Genomic DNA, 20,293 nt, shown 5'->3' with positions numbered 1-20,293 from the left:
ATGCGCATGCGCGGCATTGCCGCGCATGCGCATTAGGTCTCCTCGGCCGGTGGGCGGGATCAGTCTCGCCGATGGAGCCAGTAGGAGGAGCGGCGCGGAGGAGGAAGCAGCGACGAGGGACATCGTCGTTGCCTCAGGTAAGTAACTGAAGGGGTTTTCACCCCTTCAGCAACTGGGGATTTGGGGGGTGGGAGGGAGAGGGAACCTGCAGTGCCAGAAAAACAAATTGTTTTCCTGGCACTGGAGTTTTCCTTTAAGCTGAAGCTGGAACACGGACATTTCTTATTTTAACACACCTCTAAATATAGTGTGTGTGCGTTCTTGCTGTTTCCCGGGGTAGCTGCTGTGTGTGCGTTCTTGCTGTTTCTAGGGGTAGCTGCTGTGTGTGCGTTCTTGCTGTTTCCCGGGGTAGCTGCTGTGTGTGCGTTCTTGCTGTTTCTAGGGGTAGCTGCTGTGTGTGCGTTCTTGCTGTTTCCCGGGGTAGCTGCTGTGTGTGCGTTCTTGCTGTTTCTAGGGGTAGCTGCTGTGTGTGCGTTCCTGCTGTTTCAAGGGGTAGCTGCTGTGTGTGCGTTCTTGCTGTTTCCAGGGGTAGCTGCTGTGTGTGCGTTCTCAATGTTTCCAAGGGTAGCTGCTGTGTGTGTGTCCTCGCTGTTTCCAAGGGTAGCTGCTGTGTGTGCGTTCTCGCTGTTTCCCATGGTAGCTGCTGTGTGTGCGTCCTCGCTGTTTCCCGGGGTAGTTTCTGTGTGCGTTCTTGCTGTTTCCCGGGGTAGTTGCTGTGTGTGTGTGTGCGTTCTCGCTGTTTCCAGGGGTAGCTGCTGTGTGTGCGTCCTCGCTGTTTCCCAGGGTAGCTGCTCTGTGTGCGTTCCCGCTGTTTCCCATGGTAGCTGCTCTGTGTGCGTTCCCGCTGTTTCCCATGGTAGCTGCTGTGTGTGCGTTCTCGCTGTTTCCCGGGGTAGCTGCTGTGTGTGCGTTCTTGCTGTTTCCCGGGGTAGCTGCTGTGTGTGCGTTCTCGCTGTTTCCCGGGGTAGCTGCTGTGTGTGCGTTCTCGCTGTTTCCCGGGGTAGTTGCTGTGTGTGCGTTTCTCGCTGTTTCCCATGGTAGCTGCTGTGTGTGCGTTCTCGCTGTTTCCAGGGGTAGCTGCTCTGTGTGCGTTCCCGCTGTTTCCCATGGTAGCTGCTGTGTGTGCGTTCTTGCTGTTTCCCGGGGTAGCTGCTGTGTGTGCGTTCTTGCTGTTTCCCGGGGTAGCTGCTGTGTGTGCGTTCTCGCTGTTTCCCGGGGTAGCTGCTGTGTGTGCGTTCTCGCTGTTTCCCGGGGTAGTTGCTGTGTGTGCGTTTCTCGCTGTTTCCCATGGTAGCTGCTGTGTGTGCGTTCTCGCTGTTTCCAGGGGTAGCTGCTGTGTGTGCGTCCTCGCTGTTTACCGGGGTAGTTTCTGTGTGCGTTCTTGCTGTTTCCCGGGGTAGTTGCTGTGTGTGTGTGTCCTCGCTGTTTCCAAGGGTAGCTGCTGTGTGTGCGTTCTCGCTGTTTCCCATGGTAGCTGCTGTGTGTGCGTCCTCGCTGTTTCCCGGGGTAGTTTCTGTGTGCGTTCTTGCTGTTTCCCGGGGTAGTTGCTGTGTGTGTGCATTCTCGCTGTTTCCCAGGGTAGCTGCTGTGTGTGTGCGTTCTCGCTGTTTCCCAGGGTAGCTGCTGTGTGTGTGCGTTCTCGCTGTTTCCCAGGGTAGCTGCTGTGTGTGTGTGTGCGTTCTCGCTGTTTCCCGGGGTAGCTGCTGTGTGTGCGTTCTTGCTGTTTCCAGGGGTAGCTGCTGTGTGTGCGTCCTCGCTGTTTCCCAGGGTAGCTGCTCTGTGTGCGTTCTCGCTGTTTCCCATGGTAGCTGCTCTGTGTGCGTTCTCGCTGTTTCCCATGGTAGCTGCTCTGTGTGCGTTCCCGCTGTTTCCCATGGTAGCTGCTGTGTGTGCGTTCTCGCTGTTTCCCGGGGTAGCTGCTGTGTGTGCGTTCTCGCTGTTTCCCGGGGTAGCTGCTGTGTGTGCGTTCTCGCGGTTTCCCGGGGTAGCTGCTGTGTGTGCGTTCTCGCTGTTTCCCGGGGTAGTTGCTGTGTGTGCGTTTCTCGCTGTTTCCCATGGTAGCTGCTGTGTGTGCGTTCTCGCTGTTTCCAGGGGTAGCTGCTGTGTGTGCGTTCTCGCTGTTTCGCATGGTAGCTGCTGTGTGTGTGTCCTCGCTGTTTCCAAGGGTAGCTGCTGTGTGTGCGTCCTCGCTGTTTCCCGGGGTAGTTTCTGTGTGCGTTCTTGCTGTTTCCCGGGGTAGTTGCTGTGTGTGTGCGTTCTCGCTGTTTCCCAGGGTAGCTGCTGTGTGTGTGTGCGTTCTCGCTGTTTCCCAGGGTAGCTGCTGTGTGTGTGTGCGTTCTCGCTGTTTCCCGGGGTAGCTGCTGTGTGTGCGTTCTTGCTGTTTCCAGGGGTAGCTGCTGTGTGTGCGTCCTCGCTGTTTCCCAGGGTAGCTACTGTGTGTGTGCGTCCTCGCTGTTTCCCGGGGTAGCTGCTGTGTGTGTGCGTTCTCGCTGTTTCCCGGGGTAGCTGCTGTGTGTGCGTTCTCGCTGTTTCCCATGGTAGCTGCTGTGTGTGCGTTCTCGCTGTTTCCAGGGGTAGCTGCTGTGTGTGCGTTCTCAATGTTTCCAAGGGTAGCTGCTGTGTGTGTGTCCTCGCTGTTTCCAAGGGTAGCTGCTGTGTGTGCGTTCTCGCTGTTTCCCATGGTAGCTGCTGTGTGTGCGTCCTCGCTGTTTCCCGGGGTAGTTTCTGTGTGCGTTCTTGCTGTTTCCCGGGGTAGTTGCTGTGTGTGTGTGTCCTCGCTGTTTCCAAGGGTAGCTGCTGTGTGTGTGTGCGTTCTCGCTGTTTCCCGGGGTAGCTGCTGTGTGTGCGTTCTTGCTGTTTCCAGGGGTAGCTGCTGTGTGTGCGTCCTCGCTGTTTCCCAGGGTAGCTGCTGTGTGTGTGCGTTCTCGCTGTTTCCCGGGGTAGCTGCTCTGTGTGCGTTCTCGCTGTTTCCCATGGTAGCTGCTCTGTGTGCGTTCTCGCTGTTTCCCATGGTAGCTGCTCTGTGTGCGTTCTCGCTGTTTCCCATGGTAGCTGCTGTGTGTGTGTGCGTTCTCGCTGTTTCCCATGGTAGCTGCTGTGTGTGTGTGCGTTCTCGCTGTTTCCCGGGGTAGCTGCTGTGTGTGCGTTCTTGCTGTTTCCAGGGGTAGCTGCTCTGTGTGCGTTCTCGCTGTTTCCCATGGTAGCTGCTCTGTGTGCGTTCCCGCTGTTTCCCATGGTAGCTGCTGTGTGTGCGTTCCCGCTGTTTCCCATGGTAGCTGCTCTGTGTGCGTTCCCGCTGTTTCCCATGGTAGCTGCTGTGTGTGCGTTCTCGCTGTTTCCCATGGTAGCTGCTGTGTGTGTGTGCGTCCTCGCTGTTTCCCAGGGTAGCTGCTGTGTGTGTGCGTTCTCGCTGTTTCCCGGGGTAGCTGCTCTGTGTGCGTTCTCGCTGTTTCCCATGGTAGCTGCTCTGTGTGCGTTCCCGCTTTTTCCCATGGTAGCTGCTGTGTGTGCGTTCCCGCTGTTTCCCATGGTAGCTGCTGTGTGTGCGTTCTCGCTGTTTCCCATGGTAGCTGCTGTGTGTGCGTTCTCGCTGTTTCCCATGGTAGCTGCTGTGTGTGCGTTCTCGCTGTTTCCCATGGTAGCTGCTGTGTGTGCGTTCTCGCTGTTTCCCGGGGTAGCTGCTGTGTGTGCGTTCTCGCTGTTTCCCGGGGTAGTTGCTGTGTGTGCGTTCTCGCTGTGCGTATCTAGTACTCTGGCCAGAGGAGATCTTACATTATGTATTTAAATTTACAGCAGAGGTTTTTAAATGTAAGCTTAGAGATCACCAGCCATAGATGATGTGATATCCCATAGCAATAATTCCCTAAATTCTAAATACCTGCGTATTTGTTTGTTTTTTGTGTATTCTATGTTTCCTAATGTTTGCCACTTGGCTGCTTTTGACATGTTCAGTGCATTATTTACTCTAAAATTAAAGTATCCTCTCTGTCTAGATGGAGGGCTTTAAAAAGGTTTATCACGCTGCTTGTAAGGAGGAGAAGATAGCCATCTCGCGGGAAAACAACAGCAAAGCAGACCCTGCGCTCAATCCCGAGCAGCTGAAGAAACTGCAGGACAAGGTGGAGAAGAGCAAGCAGGATGCGCAGAAGGTAGTGTTTGCTGTGGGAATCCTCCAGCCTTGTTCTTGTGAAATGCTGAGCTGGGGCTGTGAGTCAGGAACAACCTGCTGAGTAAACACTGTCCCAGCTCCGCCACGTAACTCCAGCGAATGCTGCATTTTCTGAGCGCTTCTCTCCCTTCTGCTGGCTGGCTGGGATTGTAGAATAACCTTTGCTAGTTGTGGATGGCCCTGTGTTTAATTTACGGGTTAGACTGTTTTTTTTAGGGCCTGCAGAGTATTCGATCTCTTTTATAGTGGGCGCTCGATCTTTGTAATGCTGTCAACAGAGCTATGGTTCAGGTGTCTGCCCCGGTGAAAGGCTGTTGTACGGCCACCATCATCACTGCAAGGGTTAAACTGAAAGATAACTAGAGTGCGCCAAGGGCTGAGGCGTTCAGATCAGGTTTTCTGCCCCGTCTGAAGGTTCATTGGTTTACAATAAATAATTCAACCACCAGTTAATCATTTAGTAGGGACTATTGAGAGTAACACTTCGTGTTGTATTTTTAAAGGTGTGGTTCCCCTTTTCATTTATTCAAAAGCCTACGTTTAGTAGTTTCTGAGGTCGGTGGCTGCACGCAGTGTGTTCATGGTGAACGCGAGGGCTTACTTTGGGAATGTGCTATTATTGCTGAATCTGACACTCCAGGCCCACAAATTCATGGTTAACGTAGCTCTCTGTCAGCTTCATCTAATTTCTAAATCTGCAGCACAACAGCCGGAAATCCACCCTCTAGCCGTAATGCTCTAATGGATGGCAGAGAACCTTTCTTTCATTCTATGTAATTTCCTTAATGAATTTACTTGTGATGTCCACTTCCTGGCTCTATGTGGCTACGTTAATGACTGCGTGATGTAATAAATAATGGCAAGTCCAGAAATATTTGGGGTTTCTTAATGAGTTGATATTCTCATAATTAACTATGTGTTTAAAAAAAATATAAAGTCCACATTGGAATGATCTTGACTTCCCCTTTAGCATTGTTTGCCCTTGCTATTGATCTGGTGATAATTGTGTCAGACTGATGGCGTCCTGCTTACATTGCTCTCCTAAACATTTGAAGGATTGTGTCCAGCTTGGACCATCTGATTAATTGATTAGGGGTTTATCCTTGAGGTTTTGTTCTAGAATTACATCCTGGCGTCTCTTTAAACAAATCAATGCTGTCCCCTCTCACAGAGCAAAGAGAAGTACGAGAAGGCATTGAAAGACTTGGACAGCACCACCCCGCAGTACATGGAGAACATGGAGCAAGTGTTTGAACAGTGCCAGCAGTTTGAAGATAAGCGTCTGCGTTTCTTCCGGGAAGTTCTCCTCGAAGTTCAGAAACACCTCGATCTGTCCACCGTAGAAAGGTAACCACCAATCCCACCAGACTCCCTCCCGGGGTCCTCCAAGGCACCCTGTCATGGATGGAAGGAAATGCGATATGTGGGGGTGTTACGGAACACACAACTCTGCACCCCATAAAAATTCTATTGGTGGATATTTGATATTTTCAAGTTAAAAGTTGAAAAATATGAAATAGTTTGGTTTTGGAAAATCTTTCTATAAATTGTATTTGCTTTGCCATAGATACGCTTATCTTACTGCAATGCTCTGGCACTCAGTGTGTCAACTAATATTTGTTACCCCTGCAGGTATAAAGCAATACACCCTGGCAGTCGAAATATGACTCCAGCCTGACCCCTGCTGGTGAAACAAAATTCACTCCGGATCACAGCCTTGTGCAATGTTTAACCCCTTAAGGACCAAACTTCTGGAATAAAAGGTAATCATGACATGTCACACATGTCATGTGTCCTTAAGGGGTTAAAGGAACACTCCAAACACCATGACCAGTTCAGTGCTTGCAATCTGTATCTACATTGTTTCTGTAAGCAATGTTACACATGACGAGTAAAAGCACTTAACTTATGGTGGTGGAACTCCCCCTCCATCTGCATCGTTAGCCAGCCATAATAAGAGTTTTAGGCTGGCTCATACAGTTCATGTTAGTGGTTATGGTACTTTAAAAGTGACACCGTGGGCTGAAAGTGACCCATGTTTTTAAATAACTAATATAGCTATTCACAAAAGAAAGTTAATGAAAAATGAAATAATCCATTTTAAAGTTATTCTTTTTGCTCATTCTAAATCTACCTAGAGGAAGAATGTGCTTATTAATCAGATTAACTGCCCAGGCCTGCACAGTGTCTAGGAAAAGGGGCCAATTAGCAGATTTCAAACTCTCTCCGCAGCTTTGGTTCTGCGCGTGTCAGAGGTCAGTTATCGGTTTTATACTTATGAGTGCTGTTGAACTGCAACTCCCACAAACCATTGTGGTGCTTCCTGATATTTTACATCCTGTAAGTGTTTTATAAGAGAAACCCCACAGGTTGAGATTGTGGCAGAATGTGTGCAATTACATCATGTACAACGGGTACCTTAACTAGAAAGAGGTTGGCAGTTACTTAAAAATAATTGATATATTTGTGTTAATATCTAAATTAGGTCGCTAAGAATACAGCTGATTAATTGGATCTGAAGCTATAACATTCTTTTTAATTTGCCCTGAATACTGGAGAGTTCCTTTCAAGTTTAGCAGACTTGCTTTTGGAAGCTATGTCTCAGCAGTCTGATACTGTCTCCATCTCTGGGTTGTGTTTGGGATTGAATTTGTGCACTTTGCCTGGGATCCCATGGAGTAGAGACACACCATAGCCTTTCTTCTTGCGTTTAGCTTGAGTGCTTGGCTTCCACTATAGATTTGTGGCCAGACGAAACATTATAGAGCTGGCTCCATTTTCCTTAAAGCGAATACTTTCGTATTTTTTTTTTTTTATCTCACCCATTTTAATACAGACATTCTGATATCCAGATGTGCCATAGCTTCCATGCACATACGAGGTCTAGTTTGATTGGGTTTTTCATTCCTGGGCTGGTTACATCGTTTTGTATTTAAATTACATTGTGGGGTGTACGTTCCTTCAAAGGTTCTTCAGCCCCTGCACCCCTCAGCCAAAATATGCGAAGACCCCAGACAGTGACACTTTAAGCTTAGGAGTTCACCCGTATTATAGAATAATGATGAATGTAATTTAATGTGATCCCGCAGGTGCAGCACGCCTTTTTAATTTGTGTACCCCAGTAAATAGACCACCTTTCCTGCATTTAGCATAATATTCGTTATCTGCCCTCACCAAACCAGGAACTTAGTCTTAACTTTCTGAGAGCAGTGTTTAAAGCTGAGTAAAGGTGTGTTTGTGACATGCTTAATACATGCCTTGTGCGTGTTATTTCACATACCTGGGGAGGGTCCCAGGTCTGTGAACCCCCATTTTTATAATTTTCTATTGTTTGCCAGGAGGAAGGAAGACTAGGACAGTGCAGTCCCTCCCGGCTGCACAGCGGACATGTTACCTGTTTGTGATGAATGCAGAGCCCTCACAAGGGACGTGTCTGCTACACTCTATTAGCGCCTTTCAAGGCTTATTCACTAAAGTGAGAATTCAAAGTGATATATTTTTTTTTTTTAATGTAAGGACAATGGAGTCAAACTGTAAGTCCATCGCCTGCCTGTAATTTAAAACTCACGTTGAATTCTCAGTTTAGTGAGTGAGCCTGGTAGTTGCCACACTAACACAAAATTCCCTTCTTCATCCATCTGATGTTTGTGTGTCTATCGGTCACCTGAGAGAAAGCAGCTTAGTATTTTGTTACATAGAGTTCTGCAGGGAGCTTGACTTTTTACCGAGGTGGTATCCCGGGTTTGAAAATTCTCGATATTCTGTTTGTCAGTTATGCCAACATCTACCAAGACCTGGAGTTCTCCATTAAATCAGTGGATGTCCCGGACGATCTGAAATGGTTTAAGAACAATCATGGCCCTGGAATGTCCATGAACTGGCCACAGTTTGAGGTAAGTGGTTCTGGAACTTGTATAGCCATGCTGTGCTTTGGTAGATACAAAGTAAATAAAATAACACCCGTTTAATTTCTGATGTAGTCATTTAAAAATAAATAAATCTTTCATACGATCGACTGTACAAAACACGGAGGCCGAACAAATATTGTGCCCGTCTTATTGCATTCTTCACTTTCCTGCTGTGTTAATATATTTTGTTTGTTCCTTTTGCTTTCATGGACTATAGGATGAAGTAAGTTCTGCATTATATCATGTATTTGCACACGCGGTGTCTGTTGGAATGAGTGACTGCTGTATTCTGGCTAGTGTTGAGCTTTTAATTATTTTAAGGTTAATGCTAAATAATTTCATTCCATTCTACAGAACCCAGGTAATGCTAAATGAGTAGGGTAGTCCATTTTATAGAGCCTGGCTAATGCAAAATGAGTAGGACATTCCATAGAGTCCAGATAATGCTAAATTAATTGGTCATTCCATTTTATAGAGCCCAGCTAATGCTACTACAAGTGGTTGTGTGCCAATTGGCTGGGAAGAATGTGCACTGCTAATTATACCTTTATAACCCTGTCTATCCCAAAAAAAAAAAATCAGATTACTAAAGTCGCCTGGTGTATAGTCAGTCAGTTTTTCAGTGCTAGTATAGTGGTGCAACTATCTGTATGATTTAAATGTAGAAAGTGAAAAGTACAGCGCATTGAGATACACACATATAAATACTGAATATTAATGAATTAACAATTGTATTACAAAAACAACCTGATCTGAAAAAAATCTCCATCTGTGCTATATTCCCAACCTTTTTCAAATCTCCCCCCCCTCCCACCCCAATTTTTCAAATGTAATATCCGGTCACTACTCGATGGTAGGGATTTCAAGAACATGTTAGAATAAGTTCTGGTTGGTTGGCTTAAAGAGTTTCTCTAACCCTTTCTTGTGCTGAAGAGCATAATGTCCTGTTGGCATTATTCTGTATGCTCCCTCCCGATGGAAACGCTCAGAGTTAAACTAGTTTTTACTTGCTTTAATCCAGCGCTGGGCATCGCACCCTGTCTGGGTAGCCATGCTGGGGTCATTGATTGGAGGAATTAATGAGATCAGAACCTGTAAGGGGAGGGGGAAAGGTATGAAGGGTGAGATTAACAAAATTTATATCAGCGGAGTAGATAGGGAGGGCTAATTTCAGTCTGGGGTGAAGGCTCTGGTTGCATGGGAGGAGCAGTTACGTCTGTCGGCAGCGTGCAGTGTGTGCTCACACATGTAATTTATGCACATCCAGGCTCCTACTACCATAACCACATCGAATTACTGAAAACCTTCAAGTTCAGAAAATCCATGAATAAATGTGTATTGTGGAGCCCCTGGATGGGGGAATATTCAGGCTGTGTGTGTGGGTTATCTATACAATTATTACATTTTGTTTGTCCACAGTTTGTTCTACTGTTTTATACACTGATGCCCCCCCCCCCCTCCCCACCACCCTTTTTTCTGTAGTATGCTAAAATAAATATACTTTCCACCACTTTATTTTTAAAGCGAGAATTCAAAATGAGTTCAATGTGATTTTAAAACTTAAAGGGACACTATAGTCACCTGAACAACTTTAGCTTAATGAAGCAGTTTTGGTGTATAGAACATGCCCCTGCAGCCTCACTGCTCAATCCTCTGCCATTTAGGAGTTAAATCCCTTTGTTTATGAACCCTAGTCACACCTCCCTGCATGTGACTTGCACAGCCTTCCATAAACACTTCCTGTAAAGAGAGCCCTATTTAGGCTCTCTTTATTGCAAGTTCTGTTTAATTAAGGTTTTTTTTTATCCCATTCTATGTTAATAGCTTGCTAGACCCTGCAAGAGCCTCCTGTATGTGATTAAAGTTCAATTTAGAGACTGAGATACAAATATTTAAGGTAAATTACATCTGTTTGAAAGTGAAACCAGTTTTTTTTTCATGCAGGCTCTGTCAATCATAGCCAGGGGAGGTGTGGCTAGGGCTGCATAAACAGAAACAAAGTGATTTAACTCCTAAATGACAGTGAATTGAGCAGTGAAATTGCAGGGGAATGATATATACACTAAAACTGCTTTATTTAGCTGCAGTAATTTAGGTGACTATAGTGTTCCTTTAAGGTCGTCAATTCACTTTGTATTCTGACTGTGGTAGATGAGCCTCTATGTATTCCAGTGAAAGAATGCATGCTTGTCACTGCAGCTCTGTAGCGCCACCTTGTGGAAACAAATAGAATTTTTCCAATGTTGCAGATCTGTGTCTAGTTTGTCAGTAGGACGTTGTATTCATCCTGAGTGGTGTTGTCTAACTCCTTGCAGGAATGGTCTGCTGATTTTAATCGATCATTGAGTAGACGGGAGAAGAAAAAGCCTACAGATGGTGTGACCTTAACTGGGATTAGTCAAGCTGGGGATCAGTCTTCTCTCCAGAATAAACACAGCAGGTATGTTCCTAAAATACCCCCCCACCCATGGCAGTATCTGTGTAGGTGTCATATATTCACGCCTTCAACAGGTAGAGATCCATTCTAATCTAATGCACTGTACATAGAGCAGCCATCACAAACGCCGTGAAAATAACAAAGCAATTCCCGTGTGGGAAAGGAGGTGAATGTATTTTGTCACAATAAAGTTAGAGCAGGCTGTTCTACATATGATGTTCATACTGACTGCACCGTGCTGGTTACCCCATTCTCTCATGTACAGTTATGGTTATGTGCCATAAACCAAGGCTCAATCAGGCACCCACGGCACCTCGCCGCGGTCCACGTCAATGTGGAAGGTTTTGGCTGAGCCTATGAGCTGGCACACGTAGGATACCGTCCAATCAATGACAGAACTGATTACCGGTGTAGAACTGTAGCTCCTGCTTGAGCAGTATGGGCGCTGGGAGCAGGCGGGAACCTCTGTTTGTGGCAAATGTTTTGATACATTAACCAGGGGACATACCGGGGGCGCACTGCCACAATCACCCCTATAGCAGCTGTAGAGCTGTACTCTGTGTGCCAATTCCTAATGATGTCACACTGTGACTCTCCTTGCAGCCTGTGTGCTTTCACTAAAAGCAGACACCACTTTTGGTTTTACGTGGAGGAAATGGCTTTGGGTTTACAACGTAAAATACTCTTTTTGCAAACGGACATCCCACACACCATAACCACCACAGCTTGTCTTATTGCTAAATGTGTGACTAAACCATAGGGGACTGCATACATAGCTCCTAGTAATACAATTGCTGCAATAAGTGATGGATATAATATCTGGAGTTTACCTTTACGCTTCCTGTGAAATAAATCCATTAATCAAATACCTTAGAGTTCAACTTGTGTAGTTAAGGGTTTGTCTCGGCAGTGTGCTTCATTGACTCTATTCTCTGATACATTGAAAGCCAAACTTCTCCTTGCCCACTAGATATATCAATTGTCATTATTTAGACCAAATTCACAGGCTGAGAATGAGTTCAATATACAAATATGAAAAAACCAGATACAGCTGCATAATCTAAAATAAAACTAACACATAGTGGTCCATGTTGTGACTATTTATGTGACTATTTATTTATACCAACACCTTAATATGTTGCATCTTAAGGGTGCCTCCACTGATAAAGATGGGGGGCCAGAATGACCATGTCCATCCTTTGTGTAGCTCCCTCTAGGACTCTAAGGAGCCAGGGGTCCAGGTAGGTATAAAATAATTTTGAAAATTCAATAAAAACACTAAAATGAGACCAGGTCCTGCGTGCTTTGTTCTGTATAACCGAACTTCCTCAGGGACCACAATCCATCAAAACCGTTAATGCAATGTAAAACGATCTGCCTGTCCACACTATATAGGGATAGTCCTACAAGATCACTGGTGGCTTTGTGGTCGTTCTTCAGATCATTCGTTTCTCCAGCTGTGTGCGATCGGCAATTGCGTCTTTGTTGTGGCGGAGTTGTTCTGGAACACATCGATTTGCGTGTCAAGCACATCCCTGCCACTTGCATCTCGTTTAATACTGGATATGAGTTCCACCGACATCAGTGTGTGCATTGCATCAAAGTTTTGGTCAAGATCTAGAAAAAATTACTTATTAGGGCCATATAAATTGAAAACACATATTTTTACCAATGATTAATCATTCAAATATAGTGCAGCATGCCCTAAAAGGAGATATATATATTTGTAATAAGTGGATATTGCCATATAAAGTGCATTAATGAAATCAAACCTAATGTGTGTAATTTATTATAGCGTATACCTGACAATCGATTTCATGTATACTAGACAAATAAAATGGAGAACGAGCTGTCCCCATCAATCTTGGCTAAAAGGAATAGAGAAGTCAATTGACCAGAGTAAAGCACAATTGCTCTGAGGTCGAAGACTTTAAGGAACAGGCTGGACGTATTAAACATAGATTAGTACAGAGAGGATACAATAAGAACCGCATAGAGAAAGATTAGAGTCATTTCTACTAAAAATAGGAATGAACTCCTCATGGATTCCGGTAAGAGGGCAACCAATGGCCTTGTAGGTCTCTCCCTATATATTGTGGCCTTCAGAGGGAGGAAGTCAGGTGGGTTTTCTTTTTAATTTAAATCGCATTATTCAGTTTTATTGTTTTGATTGCCCCAGAGAAAGGTGTTTTATACAGAACAAAACGCGTAGGACCTGGTGTTTTAATTCCAGAATAATTTTTTTCTTTATTTTGTCTACAATAAATTATTTTACACCTACCTGTATTCATTGATTCCTGGAAGGAGCTACATAAAGGAGGTAACGAGGTCCTTCTGGCTCCCATCTTCATCAGGGGAGGTACCCTTAAGGTGTCTTTGTCACTGTTGTGGCCACTTAACACTATGTGTTAATATTTTATTTTAGATTTTGCAGCTGTATCCCATTTTTTTTTTTTCGTATTTGTATATTTTTCTATGTGGTAGTCGGTTGGCAAGCTGTTTCAGAAGTTCTGTAGTGGTTATGGTGCCTAGACTGACCCTTTACGTGCCAGCTACAATTTCTGGAAAATGACTGTTTTTACCATTAAAATGATTTAGTAAGTATTTCTAAAGTTCTGTACAAGTAGAGGGAATCTAATCACTTGGTTTTATTCCCTGCTTTATTTTTCCAGTGAATGTGGGTGCTCCACCGGTACCCTAACATTATTTAGAATGGTGAATTGGGATGTAGTTTACGGTAACCGTGGTCCAGGAGGCTCATTTCACTGCTTTTTTTCCTTTAAATAGCAACCTTAGCGTCCAGTCAGCCCCATCAGTGCAGTCAGTTCAATCAAGTAACAATCCCTTTGAAGATGAAGAGGAGTCTGAGAATATCATTGAAAAGGAAGACCTTAAAACAAAAAAGTTGGTGAACATCACTTCCCGTTTCTGTTTTTCTTATTCTCGCTACTTTTAGTAACATCTCAGGAGCACCCGGTGTTGGCATAATGTCTAATATTTAACCCGTTTTCTCCCCTAACTGATACTTTTTCTTGTCTAGCCCTGGACGCTAACACTATTTCCTCAGTCTATTTTGTGTTCGTGTTTGTTCAAGTCACAAACTGTTTGGGGAAACTGTCTCTGAACTTTTTCCTTCTGTGTTTGTCTTGTGTTCTGGGCCGCAGAGTGTGTGTGTTACGTGTAAACCAGCTGCACTGCATAGTATCTGTGTTTAACTGTTTCATTCAGGACGAGCCTGTCTGTAGAGAGTCGTGTCTTTACATTTTTTTTGCTGTCATTAACGTGACGATATAGGAAGCACCGTTAACAGATACCTTCGTAATAAACGTTGCCTCTCCTGCCAAACTATGCCATTCATCCTCACATGACCGAATGCTCCACAACGTCCCAGATATCAAGTTTTAGAAATGTGATCTGAGTTTTGATTTTGACCAGGTTATTGGTTTTGTGTTAAGGGTTATCAAGAAGGAACATTGCAAAAAAACTTTAAAACAAAACTGAGAAAATGTGTTCTTCTCTCCAATGTGCGGTTTTCATTCCTCTTTCCTTTTTATTTAGAACAAAAATGTGCTGAGTGCGCAAAATAATTCCAAGACCGCACTTGGGTACAGATTAATAGTGCCGATATAATAAATGTGTAGAAATAGATTATTATTATTACTGTATAGTGTTATCATAGCTGTGTCCCCGAGTAAAGGTTAGATTAGTATTGAAATTACAAACACCCTGTACAGACCAGCAATTTACATATTGAGAGGCAATGAAATCTTTTCTTAACCCCGTCTCAAATAAAAAATAAAAAATCAGTTGAACTGCCTTCATCTAGCAGAAATAGAGCTTATGTTCGGAAGTAACACTAAAGGCATTTATATACAAACCTGGAACTGACACATCGATGGATTATGGATTTAAAATGACCTGTTAATGTGTGTGGTGTTCCTTTAACCCCTTAAGGACCGAACTTCATGTCATGTGTCCTTAAGGGGTTAATCATATGAAAGTCCCCAAAAATAAAAATCTAATTTACTCACTGCTGCCTGCTTCCTGAATTCTGTCAGTGATGATGGTCTCCCTTTCCCGTTGGCTGAAATTGGCAAATGTGCCGATCATTAAAGCTTTCGATGAAGACCTCCTCACTGTCAGCTTGATGGCTTGCTATAGGGTCCCGCATTCATTTATAAACGTGCTCTAGAAATATGCATTATTATGGATTAGAAGGGCAAGCTGAAGGCGTCTGGAAGGTCCCTTTAATTATTATTGAATTTAGTAGTTCTGAGTAAGCATACTGCCCCTTTCACTTTTAATCATGCCTCTCACTTGATATTATAGTTTTTATTTCTTTCTTTCTCTTGCCTTTTTTTCCCCCTGTTCTCTTCCTTTTCTTTCTTCCAAAAATCAGTCATTTAATAGTGTTGGCCTTGGTGCCAACAGATAAGAATGTAATAATACTGGCGAAATTATAATTAGTGTTTCAGTTCACTACACATAACCATTTACTGAATAAACAAGACTTTAATTGTACCTATTAATATTTAATCATTTATATAGCGCTTACATATTCCACAGCGCTACACACAGAATATAAAAGACGAGGTGAAGGAGCATGCAATCTATACTTCTGCCTCTGTTGGCATGGAGTACAGGTGTCTGCATGCATTGCATGTTGTCCCCAAATACCGGACATAGCTGGTTCAAGAGACTCTTGATTTAACAGATCCTCTTAATATTTTATGGGGTGATTTGTTTGCTTTAAATATTAGAATTAGTTGAGTGCTTTGTTGGATTTGTAGGCTGACAGACATGAAATATTACTTCTTCATTGAACGCTGAGCCGGTAAAGCATGCTTTGCATGTAGGACAATGCACGGATAATCGCTTAATTAACAAACTCATTTCTTTCATTTACAAAAGGTTTCCATATTCCCCAGCTCTGTGCAGTGCGACAAGATGCCAAATAATATGCTTTGCATCCCAGCTGAATAATTGAGCCTTCTAGTGGCTCAAAGCACACCCATCTAATTTCTTACTGGTTATTTGTCTTCACATTGCAGCGTTGGCAGCTACCCCACGGAGTGGTCAGATGATGAATCCAGTAATCCATTTGTGTCCAGTGATGCCAACGGAGACAGTAACCCTTTCGATGAGGACACACCCGCTGGTGTAGAGGTTCGGGTGAGGGCGTTGTATGATTACGAAGGGCAGGAGCATGATGAACTAAGTTTTAAAGCTGGTAAGTGGATAAATTATCAAAATCATCATACATGGCTGGCCACCATAAACGGGTGCCAGCTGTAGTCTATTTATACAGAGTGGCAAATATGTGGCATTCATGAAACCGTTACTGCTAGACATGACGGTTTGTCTCGGGTTGAATTGGTGCCGATCAGGTGACTTGACAAACTCTGAGCTGAAATGTATCAGAATCACTGACAAACCGAACTGCACTATGCTGTGCATGTTCTATTCAGGGTCGTGATTCTGAAATTCACCCACGGCACCAAAAAGTGTTCCCTAGCCATCAGTAATCTAAAAGTTGATTTTTATTAACCAATCAAGTGAGAAGTGTGTGTGTGTTTTTGTGTGTGTGTTTTTGTGTGTGTGTTTTTGTGTGTGTGTTTTTGTGTGTGTGTTTTTGTGTGTGTGTTTTTGTGTGTGTGTTTTTGTGTGTGTGTGTGTGTGTGTGTGTGTGTGTGTGTTTTACAATTTTTTTTACTTATTTTTTTTTAATAGAAGTGTAGATACTGCCTGTCATTAAAATTTCCCTTTAACTGACCTTTTCATTCACTCATTCATTCACAGGAGAAGAGCTGACGAAAATAGAAGATGAGGATGAACAAGGCTGGTGCAAAGGTCGCCTAAGCGGGGGTCAAGTTGGCTTGTACCCTGCAAACTACGTGGAGGCTGTCCAGTGACATTCTAGTGAACCCTTTCCCTCTCTACCTATAGCGTACGCCTAGTTCTTGTAATAACCTTTAATCTATTCACTGGGATCAGATGTATGATATGTAATGTGTGTATATATAACAATACGAGCAATTGGTTAATGCTAGGAATGACATGGATACCTAGTAGGACTGGTAATCTTGACTTTTGATTTTATTCCCGATTTCTGTTAACCCTTGAAGTTTAAGAGCACATTTACAGCACGTGGCAGCTTTTTCTTCAGGAAGGGTTCATTGCAATCTAGTGCAAAATCAGCACACTTAAAGACAACGTAGCTTGTTTTTCTTGCTTTTTTTATTTTTTAAATAAATGTATATTTTATTTTTTTTTCTTTATTGGTCGCTGTTAAGGGCGGTGGTGTACATTCCTGCGGCATCCTTGTAAACAATGCGATTTTTGTTAAGTGACCTTTTGTAAGGTGGAATACATTTTTTTATTTTAAATGTTGCAGTTACTTGTCTGTGTTTTTTTTGTTATTATTTTTTTCTTTTTTTTTTTGAGATTTTGATCTTATTGAACGGTGGGGGTGGCAATTGTTTTTTGATTTGCAGCTTCCCTGGCCTTTACATCGTAAAATGTATAAATTATAAGTTTGATTTCCGATGTCTGTTTTGTTTTATAAGCTTTAGTTCACTGCCCAGCTTAGTTCTAATAATGTCAATAAAAGTATTGTATTAAAGAGTGTCTGTCTCAGGCACGTAAGACAGAGTTGTTGTTTTAACGATCTGCTGGGTCCAGGATTTAAGATGCGCTCTTCCATTGGAGCAGTGACTGCCAACCTCTACAATGCTGAGATTAGCGACCACTGCTAAAGAGCTTCTTCTTCTTCACCCCTTCTGATTCTAAAAACACTGACAGGCAATCTTCCAGTATAATCCACACTTCTCCTGTAATTAACAGCAGCCCAGAGACTCTTCTCGGAACCATTCTATAGACCCAAAAAAGTCACATTCCCTCAACGAAGTAAATAGTTGTGTTTGCCCTGTTTAAATGGGTCGTGTCTGAATGTGTTGTGTGTTTGTCGCATGAATCTGCAACATGGAAAAACTACTCGTATATGCAAGAGGACGTAGCCTGGTTTTGTGATTTCACGATATTGCACTATTTGCAGACTTGCTCCTAATTTGAGCTGTATGTTGATATGACAAAACAGGCCGTGTCAATTAAAAAAAATAAAATAAAATAAAAATTTTGCTACTCCCCCTGACAATTGCAAATTGTATTAATCAGGAGGATGGTTTCTCTTGTCCCCTCTGCTAATATATCTATCTATAGAATATATTTTAATTTATTTTTTTACATCCATGCTTCCTCGAGTCGTCTTACATACTGTACATTACTGTGCCGTCAGGGAAGAGTGCAAGTTCAGTAAAAGGCCATTTAAATTCTCCATAAACGTGCTTGACCCTGATATTTTTGTGCTGTAAATTCACACAGTAAATGGTTTAAAAGGGGATTTTGGACAATCGATGTTAACTCTTCATGTCCGGTATGTTTTTGTTGTGAAAAGGTGTAAAGTCTGTTACTTGCGTCCACCTCGGAACGCTGCTCCTGGGTCAGACAGTGTCTCTGGATTTCATGTGTCTATTAAGCTAAAGGATTTATGGAGTCCAAAGCCTTGTCTGGAGCAGGAGCCATTGTCCTCTTAGTTGATATACGTTGGACTCTCGTGTATACATTGAACTAAAAATCCTGTTTCCCCTCCAGGGGTTGTTAGGAGCTCTCCTCAGCCAGGACCGACACGGGATAATAAGGGCTTCCATATCTCGCGGACCGGCCTGGGTGGGACTGGTCTGCAGATTTCATACAAAGCTTCCTAGGAGCAGCTAGCTAGTATTAGCAGATGCACAAAAAGCTACAGACGTATCAAGACTTGGTTCATGCTCTGTTAGTAACAGTAATGCGGGTTTGTGCTCACATGGAAATAGATCTATTTATGCATTTATATTGAAAAGTTGTTTTACTATTTTAAAGAGGATTTTTTTTCGGGGGGGGGGGAGGGGGGGTTGTGCACGATCTATCGTGGATTCCATGACAGCTATGCTTGAAGACTGTTTAAATTCTAGACCTAAAGTCCTCCTTTCTCTTGTTGTATCATATTCATAAGTATTTTGTGATTCGGAGAAATGTTCTTCTATTGAACTGTGCTGTGATAATTCCTGTTTTTGGGAAAAATATGTAAGTTATACCCAATAAACTTGTAGTCTCACATGGGGTCTTGTAGCAGAACCACTGTATTGTCTCCCACAGCATCTGGTACAATGTAACAGAGAATGCATTGGTAAGCGCCATTTACCTTAAAATCACATGATTTGAAGGCAGAAAGGTCTTCCGAAATTTATCTACGCAAGACAAATTACCTCAAAGAGTAGGAACCCATGCCCTGGGCAAGTTATTTTGCTATCTGTATGAATATTGTGTGAAAAGCAAGGAATGCCAGGGGATGCCTACAATCCCCATTATGCTTAGCTTGCAGAGCCTGCCTGCCCGAGGATAATAGATTTGTATTCCAGACCCAGCAGCCAGGACACTGGCTGTACTGCTGCTTGCCTTGCTTTGGTGGGATCTCTGCACAATGATGGGGGCCGGTTAATCTTCCTTTAAAAGAATTGGACTGTTTAGAACAGGTTTCTTGGTTTAGGGGTCAGTTGGTTTATTCACTAAACAGTTAATTAAAAGGGAATTAAAAAGCAAATCTCAAAAGGTTGCCTGAATAGCAAAGTTATAACTATAGTTGAGTTGGATAATTATTTTCCAAATTGGCATTTTTAGGTTAAAGGGAGCAGTCTAGGAATCATAGCCACTGCATGCCATCATAGTGGGCATTTTGGTATTATTTTACGGGCACCATACCCAGATTCTGTGCCAACTGGTTCTCAATCTGTTTGACCATAACCAGGGATCTCTGAGTGTGACAACCCAGCCCCATAAATTGCTAATGTGGAACTTTCTTTTACACGTTGGGGATATTTTGTTTCTGCCTTTTTTTGGATAACATTGATTGGCTGAAACATTTTACGGTTTGATCATGGAGCAGAGGTTGGGAACTGCAGCCTAGGTAGGATGAAGTGGTTATGGTTGCATCGATAGCCCCTTTAAATTTTACCAATTGGTTTTCCATTCCCTATAATTCGCTGTAAAGTAAATAAACCATAAGCCTCTGTGTTGTCCCTTTACCATAGGATTTTAATGCTGACCAACTATTAAGAAAAGTCGGTAGTGCAATGTATATTAAATTACTGAACACAAATTGATTGTTCTTGCCGGGTAAGTTGTGCTGGCTGTAATACTATTAAAATATATATTTTATTGGAATAAAAGAAGTGTGTCTAATTACTTAATTGGTTTCTGTGTATGTCTCTTCTATCCTGTCTTACGGGGAAGGAAACTGGAGCATTTGGCTGTCCTTTCTGTATATGTTCAAGTTAAAGGAACACTATAGGGTCAGGAACACAAACATGTATTCCTGACCCTATAGTGTTAACACCACCATCTGGCCCCCTCATGCCTCCCTAAATATAGCAAAATCGTACTTGTATTTAAGTCTGAAGCTGCTGGCTCTGCCCTGTTTGCCTCAGAATAGCAAGCTGTCTGCTGACATCAGAAGTGGTGGTCTGATCCAATCACAGTGCTTCCCCATAGGATTGGCTGAGACTGACAAGGAGGCACAGCCCTGGCCAATCAGCATCTCCTCATAGAGATGAATTGAATCAATGAATCTCTATGAGGAAAGTTCAGTGTCTGCATGCAGAGGGAGGAGACACTGAATGTTTGGAT

The 20,293-nt window shown here is 43.4% G+C and overlaps 1 protein-coding gene across 3 annotated transcripts in view; it reads left to right on the top strand.

Annotated features, from left to right (window-relative positions):
* The window catches only part of PACSIN2 (protein kinase C and casein kinase substrate in neurons 2), a 72,851-nt gene extending 52,994 nt beyond the window's left edge, over positions 1–19,857 (top strand). For 2 of the 3 annotated variants that reach the window (XM_063446706.1, XM_063446707.1), the window contains exons 5-11: positions 4,053–4,208; positions 5,400–5,575; positions 8,001–8,121; positions 10,452–10,576; positions 13,361–13,477; positions 15,625–15,803; positions 16,373–19,857. In XM_063446706.1, the coding sequence (XP_063302776.1) occupies positions 4,053–4,208; positions 5,400–5,575; positions 8,001–8,121; positions 10,452–10,576; positions 13,361–13,477; positions 15,625–15,803; positions 16,373–16,485 (987 nt within the window). In that variant the 3' untranslated portion in view covers positions 16,486–19,857. The remainder of the gene's footprint in view (positions 1–4,052; positions 4,209–5,399; positions 5,576–8,000; positions 8,122–10,451; positions 10,577–13,360; positions 13,478–15,624; positions 15,804–16,372) is intronic. The other variant, XM_063446709.1, reaches the window with a different exon arrangement.
* Positions 19,858–20,293: the final 436 nt, after the last annotated feature.

This window comes from Pelobates fuscus, chromosome 3 (assembly GCF_036172605.1).
Source record: "Pelobates fuscus isolate aPelFus1 chromosome 3, aPelFus1.pri, whole genome shotgun sequence".
In the NCBI taxonomy this organism is placed as follows: domain Eukaryota; kingdom Metazoa; phylum Chordata; class Amphibia; order Anura; family Pelobatidae; genus Pelobates; species Pelobates fuscus.
The sequence above is the reverse complement of the archived record's forward strand: the minus strand, read 5'-3'. Positions and strand labels throughout refer to the sequence as shown.